Here is a 12286-nt window from a genome sequence, read left to right on the forward strand (position 1 = left end):
ATAATTAACTCTGCGGGTGTGATTGGTAGGAGTACCTCAAACTTGCTTTGAACATGATCAAATAAACAGTCTTGGATATAATTCAATTGTTACAGTAGTTTCTATGAAAGGCCATTACTATGATAGACTGGTCTAATCAATTATTTTTTTAAACTTATAGCTAACAAGGCCATATACATGGCTGCAGTCGCATTCGCAAATTTGAGTAATTTAGTGTTTACCGACCGACATAGTAAGCTATAGAGTAAAAATAACCAGTCTACAACAGATCTATAACAACATTGTAATAAAACAACCAGAAAATAAATAAATAATAATAAATTTTTATTATAATATTTCAATTTTTATTTACAATATAATAATTGTACATAGTGATAAATATCAACATAATTATGTGTGCATAATATTTCAATATATATTCAAGACATTTATTTACAGAAGCATCTACGTTTCAAAATAAACAGATGACTATAGACCTACTATTATGGATATAAATATTTCCTACATAATACTGCTAACTACAAATCCTTATATGAGCCATGACCCCGCTATAGACCTACTACAGTCGACTTCGCCTAAGTCAAACTCGCGTAAGTCGAATTTTTATACCAGTCCCCTTAGATTCGACTTAGGCGGAGTCGACTGTATTATGGATTAAATATTTCCGACATAATACTGCTAACTACAAATCCTTATATGAACCATGACCCAACTACTGTAACCACACTTGATAATTAATTTGTGTAACGTTTTATCGTTTCTATCTTCAATTTTAGGTTGATTTTGATTCATTGGTTAGTTCAGAAAAAAACTAAATGCTAGTGATAGTAATAAGCAAAACAAATTTGTAGTCAATCGGTTAAAAACTATAAAAAATAGCTATATCCCATTATAAACAAAAACATACACACAATGTTCAAATGTAATAAAAGTAACACATTGTTATAATATTATATTATTATAAGTTTATATATAAACAAAAAAAATACACAAAAATGTGTTATTACTAATGTAAATAATGTCACAAAATATTTAATGCGTTCAGGTCTAAAGATTGATTGATTTTTACAAACACATTCTGAAACATAGGACGTACAACTCATACAAATGCTTTAAATACAATGTAGTTAAATAGCGATCTCACTTAATACGATATATAGTAGCCAAAAATTCTACAACGAAGTAAAGCAATTTCTGCCAAAAAAAGATAGAACAGACATTGTTTACGATTCAGTAAAACATTTATATACAAACAAATTAAATACAATAAAAAAAAAATGATAAAATCTCTAAAAAAGAATTTCAAAATCAAATACATTCAGACTTGAAAGAGTCAGCTGTCAGCAATTTGCCAGAAAATAAAACATCTAAATACACAGTAAATTTTCAAAAACAATATATAAAACAGAATAAAAAACATTATTGAACAACATAAATGCTATATCATAAAAATGTTTAAAAAAACATAACCCAAAGTAACCCAGTAAAGTTACTACAATACCCAAATCATATTATACCATGGTAATCAAACTGTTGTCTGGCCTACAAAAACATCTGGATTGTCTAATATGGTGTCCAGGCAGTAATACAATAAGAAGTACTGAAATAAACAACTTTGAGATGCCTATAGTTCTCAATGATATCACACTACATTATTAACATGATTCTTCTATTATTACACTCTCTGACCACAATATTAGCTACATAACCTGATAGTTTGCAATTATGAATGTAAAGTTTAACCAGCTTAGGACACTTACTCAAGTAAGTACCTAGTAAAGTAACTTCTATGTCACTGATATCATTATTCCTAATATTAAGCTCTTGTAATTCTAACTTATCTCCTGCATGTGCTCTCATCATTTCATTCATTACGTTACCTGATAGTTTGCAATTAGACATGTAAAGTTTAACCAGCTTAGGACACTTACTCAAGTAAGTACCTAGTAAAGCACCATCTATGTCACTGATATCATTATTCCAAATATAAAGCTCTTGTAATTCTAACTCATCTCCTGCATGCACTCTCATCATTTCATTCATTACGTTACCTGATAGTTTGCAATTATGAATGTAAAGTTTAACCAGCTTAGGACACTTACTCAAGTAAGTACCTAGTAAAGTACCATCTATGTCACTGATATCATTATTCCCAATAACAAGCTCATGTAATTCTAACTTATCTCCTGCATGCACTCTCATCATTTCATTCATTACGTTACCTGATAGTTTGCAATTAGACATGTAAAGTTTAACCAGCTTAGGACACTTACTCAAGTAAATACCTAGTAAAGTACCATCTATGTCACTGATATCCTTATTCCTAATATCTAGCTCTTGTAATTCTAACTCATCTACTGCATGTGCTCTCATCATTGCATTCATTATGTTACCGGATAGTTTGCAATTAGACATGTAAAGTTTAACCAGCTTAGGACACTTACTCAAGTAAGTACCTAGTAAAGTACCATCTATGCCACTGATATCATTATTCCAAATATAAAGCTCTTGTAATTCTAACTCATCTCTTGCATGCACTCTCATCATTTCATTCATTACTTTACCTGATAGTTTGCAATTAGAAATGTCAAGTTGAACCAGCTTAGGACACTTACTCAAGTAAGTACCTAGTAAAGCACCATCTATGTCACTGATATCATTATTCCAAATAGAAAGCTCTTGTAATTCTAACTCATCTCCTTCATGTGCTGTCATCATTTCATTCATTACGTTACTGGATAGTTTACAATTATTCATGTAAAGTTTAACCAGCTTAGGACAATTACTCAAGTAAGTACCTAGTAAAGTACCATCTATGTAACTGATATCATTATTCCAAATAGAAAGCTCTTGTAATTCTAACTCATCTCTTGCATGCACTCTCACCATTTCATTCATTACGTTACCCGATAGTTTGCAATTAGACATGTAAAGTTTAACCAGCTTAGGACACTTACTCAAGTAAGTACCTAGTAAAGTACCATCTATGTCACTGATATCATTATTCTTAATATTAAGCAATTGTAATTCTAACTCATCTCTTGCATGCACTCTCATCATTTCATTCATTACGTTACCCGATAGTTTGCAATTAGAAATGTAAAGTTTAACCAGCTTAGAACACTTACTCAAGTAAGTACCTAGTAAAGTACCATCTATGTCACTGATATCATTATTCCAAATAGCAAGCTCTTGTAATTCTAACTCATCTCTTGCATGCACTCTCATCATTTCATTCATTACGTTACCTGATAGTTTGCAATTAAAAATGTAAAGTTTAACAAACTTAGGACACTTACTCAAGTAAGTACCTAGTAAAGTACCATCTATGTCACTGATATCATTATTCCAAATATCAAGCTCTTGTAATTCTAACTCATCTCTTGCATGCACTCTCATCATTTCATTCATTACGTTACCTGATAGTTTGCAATTAAAAATGTAAAGTTTAACCAACTTAGGACACTTACTCAAGTAAGTACCTAGGAAAGCACCATCTATGTCACTGACATCATTATTCCTAATATCAAGCTCTTGTAATTCTAACTCGTTTCTTGCATGTGCTCTCATCATTTCATTCATTACGTTACCTGATAGTTTGCAATCATCAATGTAAAGTTTAACCAGCTTAGGACACTTACTCAAGTAATTACCTAGTAAAGTACCATCTATGTCACTGATATCATTATTCCAAATATCAAGCTCTTGCAATTCTAACTCATCTCTTGCATGCACTCTCATCATTTCATTCATTACGTTACCTGATAGTTTGCAATTAGGCATGTAAAGTTTAACCAGCTTAGGACACTTACTCAAGAAAGTACCTTGTAAAGTACCATCTATGTCACTGATATCATTATTCCCAACATCAAGCTCTTGTAATTCTAACTCATCTCTTGCATGCACTCTCACCATTTCATTCATTACGTCACCTGATAGGTTGCAATTAGGCATGTAAAGTTTAACCAGCTTAGGACACTTACTCAAGTAAGTACCTAGTAAAGTACCATCTATGTCACTGATATCATTATTCCCAACATCAAGCTCTTGTAATTCTAACTCATCTCTTGCATGCACTCTCACCATTTCATTCATTACGTTACCTGATAGTTTGCAATTAGACATGTAAAGTTTAACCAGCTTAGGACACTTACTCAAGTAAGTACCTAGTAAAGTACCATCTATGTCACTGATATCATTATTCCTAATATTAAGCTCTTGTAATTCTAACTCATCTCTTGCATGAACTCTCATCCTTTCATTCATTACGTTACCTGATAGTTTGCAATTAGACATGCCAAGTTTAACCAACTTAGGACACTTACTCAAGTAAGTACCTAGTAAAGTACCATCTATGTCACTGATATCATTATTCCCAATATCAAGCTCTTGTAATTCTAACTCATCTCTTGCATGCACTCTCACCATTTCATTCATTACGCTACCTGATAGTTTGCAATTAGACATGTAAAGTTTAACCAGCTTAGAACACTTACTGAAAAAAATACCAAATAAAGTACCATCTATGTCACTGATATCATTATTTGCAATATCAAGATCTTGCAATCTCAACTCATTTCCTTTATATGTTAGAATCATATAATTCATTATATTACCTGATAGTTGACAATCATGCATGTCAAGTTTAATCAGTTTAGGCAATGTACTCAAAAACTTACCTAGTAAAACACCATCAATGTCACTGAAGTAATTATCACTAATATTTAGAGCATGTAATGGCAACTCAAATCCTCTATAAGAGCACTCTCCAATCATTTCATTCATTACATCACCTGTTAGATTGGAATTATGCACGTCAACTACATTAGCAAGGCCTAAAATGTGGGCAAGAACTCGTCCTTTGCAGTCGGCTGACACAGTCGTATAAAAACTGCGGAAAAATTGGTCCTGATATGATACATTATTTGTAATCCAATGCTTTAATAATTTATCAGCATCACCACCAAGGAAATTAATTGCAACATTTTTTGCCCCCTCTAAATTCTCACTTTCTCTTATCATTTGCCAGTCATCATCACTTAATTGGGTAAGCAATTTTTGTGTATCCTTTGTGCACTCCACACTTTCTGCTTCACATAATTTGCACAAGTAAAATCCTACCAATGACTCTCCTATTAATTTATTAAGAGGCATGTAAATCACTTCAAAGTTAGATTTTTCAATTGATGCATCTCTATAAACAAATCCAAGTTTCAAAGCTAAGTCAACATTATCCTTGTTGGCGTTCAGATCTTTTTCGTTTATTGAAAGGTGATTTACTTTTAAGCTGTTAAACATACTTTTCCCCAACAAAATCATAGCATTTTCATATTTTAATGGAATTTCCTGAAATTGAGAGATTCTTTGGAGTTTCTCTTTTCCAAACTGATTCAAAATATTAATAAATAATACTTTAGCAATGTCATCTTTATTATGAGGAAGACTTTGCATATCTCCCCACATAATACAAACTGTGAGTAGAAACATGGGGTTGTTGCACAATGACAAAATGTCAGGGTGTTTGCAATTCCAAACTTGTTTGCCAATACCTAATTCCTTTTTAAGGGAATTTCCAAATTCTGGTGTACCAAAATACCCGAAGTGTTTGTCAACATACTTTCCTATAGAATCTTCACTAAATCCAGCAACTCTTACATGTATATCAATCACTTTTATGAATTCATCAAGGTTCCCTGACGTTGTTGTAAGTATCACAATGCTCTTCTCTAGGTTTTCTTTTCTCAACATTGTAATTAAGCTTGTATTTTTAAACCTTAATTCCTCTAAGCCGTCTAACATCAACACAACTTTATCCACATGATTTAATATGAATCGTTTAATCAAATTTGAATCATGTGGAAGATTGGTCCTTGCACTGAAATCTTTCATTGTCAGTTGCTTTACCATCAAATCTAAGATGCTCTTATTTGTATCTAACTCTCTTGCATTCAAAAGGAATACGATTTTACCTTCAAGGGCTTTAATAGTCTCCTTGGCATTGTATGCTAAGTATCTTAATAAAGTCGTTTTACCAGTACCCATCTCACTCTCTATAAGAACTTTACATGCTGGTTTGGATTTGATAACATTTAACATACCATCTAACGTTATAGGCTCGTTTCTTTTCTTTTCCCAGAATTCCAAATCACTGAAAACATCATTTACATCAACTACAAAATCAGGATTACAAATTTCTGGTGTAAATTTGTTGATGTCGTGCCACTGGTGTCTATTAAGTAGATATGTTTCTATTTGTTCTGTAAAAAAGAAATAGTACAAATAACTAGAATAAAAAAAATAATTTAAAAGTTATGGTTATGATATTTGTCTAATTATAGAAAATAGTTTATTGTAATTTAATAATGATAGAACATTAGCCCGCAGAATGTTTGAAAAAATATAAAACGAGACTCTTTTTCTATAGAAAATGTTTGCTAACGATTAATCAATGAACTTACCATATTCCTAAATTAACAACAAACAAATAAGTGAAAAATTCTTAGTTTTTTGTGAAGTTTTATGTCTACCATTTAAAAGCAAATTGGGAATAATACTTGTAGTATGCGACCAGGAGAAGTTTTAATTAAAACAACTTTTCTGTGCTTCTCTTCTTATAATCCGAGCACAAAGGTTGTGAACTTATTTATATTTAATTAGTACTTGCTATTTCACTTTAGGCTCTGGTAAAAATATTTATACTGTACTTTTTATGTTCCACTGCCCAAATTGTTTATAAATATAATCCAATTTTGTCTGTTTATAATCAACAATTACAATAATAACAAACTAACAAATTATAACTGCTATAATTTGATTCATTAGTTATCAAATGAAAAATTCTAATTGTGTTATCAATTTCATATAAAGTTAATACAATTGTAATGTAATGTTTGTAAAGTACTTAAATACTAATTTCTAAACTTACGCTCTTTAGTTGAATAAAGGTTTTCTTGAAGTTCCTCTTTACGTCTTTCATAATTTTTTAGAAGTTCACCTATGAATATAATAAATCGATTGAAAAGCTACCACTGTAATCATGCAAACTACTTAATTAGCCCATATGGTATATAAATATGGTAGTGCTATGCTTAAATATCGTAGTGATATGACATCATCATGTCCATATATGGGCACACCACATTTTTTTGTCACATAAAGTTTGATAGTGTAGAGGTTGTCTCTCGTCAATGCTAAGAATAAAGAATCAAATATCAGTGACTACCACAGTCTATATCTTGCGTGAGTAAAGTACTTATCCGAGACAGTTGAGAGGAAAAGATTTGGATTGCCTCTGCTCATCTCCAAAATAAGCATAATACATCATGATTGTGTGTGCTATGATCATGATCAGAAACAATAAAATGTTGCACTATAATAAAATAATTTATATTCTTAAAACGCACCTTCTTTTGAAAGATGTAGTTCTTCTTTTTGCATCCCTTGGTCTCCTTTAGCTATCCAAAACCAAATTGAGCATCTTATTACAACAATCTTATAAATTGTAAACATTCTTCTACAAAATTTTAATGATCTAATGATTGATCGTGACAGGCACTTATGTATTTCAATTTATGGACCTGTATTGTTATTTACAGTATGCATTTTGGTTTGGGTGTGCACATTGTGTATACATTTCATTATTACACAGAGCTAAGTAAGGTTTTTTTTTTTTTATTTAAAAGTCCAAATTCATTATTTATCTGATATTAATGTTTAATGTAAGGAATTGTTTTCAAATCCTACCTTCAGTTGAAACAAGTATTTCTTCTTTCTGTATTTCATGGCCTCCTACATCTTTCCAAAAAATCAAATACATCATCTTACTTAGAGCTTCCACAACATTTATTTTTACATACTATGATTTTTCCTATCTTTACTTATTCAAAACTTGATCTATCACCCAAAATCTTGCCAAAGTTCAATTTTTATCCATCATCTAATAGTTGAATTTTGTTGTAGGGTCAAAGGTGACAATCAACAAAAACTATTTACAATATATTATATATAATGGCATTGTCTACAGGTCACAATTTGCTTCAAAACTCTGTTGAACTTAAGGTTCAGAGTAAAATGGCAAGTCACAAACAAACAAAAATGTTTTTTTCTCAGGAGGAAATTTTTATGTAGGAAAAATATATTGAAAGTAGAGTGCCCTCTAGTTATATAAGGAATTGTTTCCAAAACCTACCTTCAGTTGACAAAAGTAGTTCTTTCTTCTGCATTTCACGGTCTCCACCTATAAAAAAAAATCAAATACAGTTAGGGTTATTACAACATTTTTTATAAATTCTAAAGCCTGTTTTCCTGTCAATGTTATTTAACGCTATCATCGTTGATCGTTAAAAGTTCAACGACGATCGTTTGAAAACAATCAAGTTGAAATGATAACGATAGCGAATACCTTTTCCTGTAAATCGTGAACATTTCAATGTTTACGTAGAAGATCGCCGATTATTATTAACGATAGTGTCGAATAACGTCGACAGGAAAACAGGCTTAATGCTATTCTTGAATGCGTTAAACTTACCTTTACTTATAATCTCTTTAAGTTTTTCTTTAAGCGATTCATAGCGCCTTAGTAAATCTATAAAAGACATCAAATAAAATGGTATCAAGTTTTTTACAAGCTCTTTTGAAGTTCTTTTTGATTATTTCATTATTTTTCTTTTATTGTATTTTAACATATGATACATGTGATGAATACACTTTTATTGTACTTTACTTTTAATAATACATTTTTATGAATGTATTATCGCCATTTGATTGATTGATTTCATATCATGTGTTGTGCATGTGAATAATACACAATTAAAAAGTATGCAACTTCTAAAACCGCTCAATTGTTTTTCCACTTTTGTCTTAAACAGAATGCCAAAGGCCAGGTTTTCAGACACTTTATATTTGTATATAGGCCAGCTGCTTTAAAAGTAATATTCTTTTTAACATGGATCCAACCGCAAGAAACTCACAAATTACAGGACGTAACTATAATTTATAATGCTTATAAACATGTAAATAATAATAATAATAATAATAATAATAATATCTTAATGTTGTGAAATCGGATCTAGGCTAGTTTCCCCCTGGACATTTTACCCCCGGACATTCCCCTAAACCCCCTCCCCCCGGTATTTTTCCCCTGGACCGTAGCCTCCTAGTACTAGTACTGTTTCTATAAAACTCTTAATTTAACAATATTCCCGCAATATTAATGAGAGATATGTACGTGAAAATGTGATATTTTCTGTTCAAATTGATACCAAATTAGACCGATTAGGAGTAACTGTTTAGATTTTACAATCAAAGATCATTATTCGCTATGCAAAGGTGTAAATTTATCAATCGTGGACTTCACCATGCGAAAGATTATTTAGTGAAAAGGAATGTATTTTAAACTTGTGACATTGTCAATGTTCATGTACCTCAATGGTCCATGGTTAGGACAGTGCCATGACACCTGGAAATTTCAAATTGATTTTCATCAAGACAAGTTCATAGTTGATAAAACTAAGCCGTCAGAAAGATAGATGCACTATTAGACTAAACAACATACATGACCAATGTAAGTACAGACACTATTCCAACTTTCCCTTCCAACATCAAAATCAGTAGGTGAGAGGATGAATTCCCCGTATGGGTAATGCATCCTCTCACCACCAGAATCCTTCATCAACAACAGTCATCCTCCAAGCACAGGAACATAACACAAAATGATGTGCAAAACAGTTCAAGACATGTACCAGTACATTGAAATCCCTTCTACAGCTTGCCTTCAACATTTCATTTTGCTAACACCTTCACCTTTAAATTATTGTGGGCCACAACATCTATAAAGTTAGCCCCTTTCATCTGGCCAGACGCAACACATGGCATCTATCTCTAGTTCCGAAAAACTCTGGGTCATAATTAAATGCTGGAGCAAGCAAGTATATGTGTACCAAATAAAATGCAAACAACCAAATAACAAGGATACTTAAGTGTGTTAAAATAATTAGTGTATGTATTATGACTCACCTTCTGTTTCAGAAAGTTCTTCTTCTTGATTTTGCTTACGATTTTCATTGAGTCTTAATAAACCTGTAATAATAAAAATATAATTTATTATTTAAAAATTGTTAATGCTTTCTTATTACTGTACAGTAGTAGCTAGATCAACTTTCGTATGCACGTCTTTGAGGTCCAGAGAATTTGACTTCAGAAATTGGTTTAGGATGGTCAAACAATCATTTTTGGCTTGGTTACACATTTTGAAAATGTGGCAAAAGGTCAAGGTGAAAGGTTATAAGACCAAAACACCAATAGATCCTTACAACCACTGGTCACAACAAGGTAATTTTGCATTCATATTCAGTCTAATAGGACATTTTGGTCAAAAATGTCATTTCCGGTCATTACACTCATCACTAATTCAATAGCCAGTCCACAAACCATTTTTTTTATACCAAATATAGTTTGTTAGTTGTTCTAATAATAATTTGTTTCTAAATGATGACTCACGTTCAGTTTCAGCAAGTTCTTCTTCAAGTTCTTGTTTACGACCTGCATAGAAACTTATTGAACCTGATAAAACAAATCACATTGAACTTTCAATAATGGTTGTCAATTAAAACAATTGTTTTCAGCAATGATTGTCATTGTGATTATAGACACTATTACTATTATTTTCATTTAAATGGACCAATATTTTTACCTACCTTCAAGAGATTTTATTTCTTGTTCAATATCAGTCGTGTTGGAGTATGTTTGTGCAGCTAATAAAAAATCATATAGAACTTTTTAATTATGACTTTTACATAAACACTTAAAAAAACTATATGGTGTGCTTGTAAATTCTAAATTCCTTATACATTTTTTTAAGCCTGGCAGTGAAGGCGTTTTTTAGTTAGTTATGTATGTACGTGTTAACATGTATTAGAAGGACTACTTTGAATTACCGGGTGGCTTGCTGGATTAATGGGTTTAGAAATAAATGGAAAGACGACTTGCAACTTATGTTTCTGCGTAATTCATAATCCTTGGTTATCTTGTAGCAAATTGTAACCAGATTTGATCGCCCGACTTATTATACGTTTTCACACATGCATACGCAAACCTTGTGAAATCTCGGGGGAAAGCATACGCTCTATTTGATTAATATGATTGTCAGTTTAATACCAGGGCAACACACGCGCGCAGTAACAACTCGGAACATCTTGGAACAAAAACAGGCCTCACTACAGTGTGCAAACCTGGTTACAACTTGTTATATTTTTTCCTTGTATTCTTTCTTTAATGCAAGTTTTCCTAATTTGATACAAATACATATACAGCCAATCACCAATTTTATTCAACTGTTTCCTATTGCTTTTCGTGACTTATTTCAACTGGTGACCATGCCATAAAGTTTACTTTTATCTAAACTATTATTATTGTTTACTGATATAAAGGTAGAGTTTGCATGAGCTATTTCTCAAGTCAATCAATCAATCAATCCTAATTAATTAATTAATTAATTAAGTCATATCTTTAAAGGTAAGAGCTCACCACTTTTTGATCCAACACTTTCGTCCATAACAGAGAGCGTGTAACGTCCACTTTCAGAAGCAGCTAGGTTAAATATGAATAATAATAATAGCATTCTTAGTAATTTGAATGAGGTTAGAGTCACTCTCTTAAACAAACACAGCAACTCATATACTGTATTTGAACCTTTTCATTTCAATAATAAAAGTTTATGTATTAAAAAGTATTTATGTTTTTCATGGGTACATGACTGTGAAAATCAATGTGTCTGAAAGTCAATAAATATTTAGTCATATACAAAAAATCAAACTCTCACTAGATATTTATCAAATTTTATTTAGTTTTTTTGGGTTGCTACAAATGTACAAGGGTATAAAGAACATGCACATAATGCACACCATTTCATAGTGCCATCTACCATACCAATTTTAAATTTTGCCTTCTAAATTTACACTTAATTAAGATTATTAGAGAGTATCAATTGAATCTCAATTTCATCTAAGATTACATACACATGAAGTTTAATCAGCATACAAGAACTCACCACTTTGTGGTCCAACACGTTTGAGATCCGTAACAGAATCCATGTAATGTTCACTAACAGAAGTAGCCGCATCTTTTATGACTAAAAAAAAAAATATAAAAATGTATACTTTATTTGTTTAGCAATGATATATCTATTACTTTTATGTACCGTTGTTAAGTTATTAAGTCCCTTCTTTAAAGCAATACGTAATTTAAATACAAATACATTTACAGACAATTACTTTATTATCCATTTATT

The 12286-nt window shown here is 31.4% G+C and overlaps 1 protein-coding gene across 1 annotated transcript; it reads right to left on the reverse strand.

Moving 5' to 3' along the window:
* Positions 1–307: 307 nt before the first annotated feature.
* On the reverse strand, positions 308–12180 carry LOC144837395 (uncharacterized). Its single transcript, XM_078692469.1, has 11 exons — positions 12047–12180; positions 11524–11586; positions 10695–10751; positions 10498–10560; positions 10015–10077; positions 8528–8584; positions 8189–8236; positions 7744–7794; positions 7404–7454; positions 6926–6994; positions 308–6257 (listed from the first exon to the last, which is right to left on the reverse strand). Exons 1-11 carry the CDS (start codon positions 12087–12089, stop codon positions 1648–1650), a joined length of 5175 nt encoding a protein of 1724 aa, XP_078548595.1. The 5' UTR covers positions 12090–12180; the 3' UTR covers positions 308–1647.
* Positions 12181–12286: the final 106 nt, after the last annotated feature.

This window comes from Antedon bifida, chromosome 3 (assembly GCF_963402885.1).
Source record: "Antedon bifida chromosome 3, ecAntBifi1.1, whole genome shotgun sequence".
NCBI classification, from domain to species: domain Eukaryota; kingdom Metazoa; phylum Echinodermata; class Crinoidea; order Comatulida; family Antedonidae; genus Antedon; species Antedon bifida.

Excerpts from the sequence above, each read along its gene's own strand:
- LOC144837395 (XM_078692469.1), bottom strand. The coding sequence starts at position 12,089 with ATGGATTCTGTTACGGATCTCAAACGTGTTGGACCACAAAGTG. Across the intron at positions 7,795-8,188 it reads ACTACTTTTGTCAACTGAAG|ATGTAGGAGGCCATGAAATA; the intron begins GTAGGTTTTGGA and ends TTTTTTGGAAAG. Across the intron at positions 6,258-6,925 it reads CCTTTATTCAACTAAAGAGC|AACAAATAGAAACATATCTA; the intron begins GTAAGTTTAGAA and ends TCTTTTTTACAG.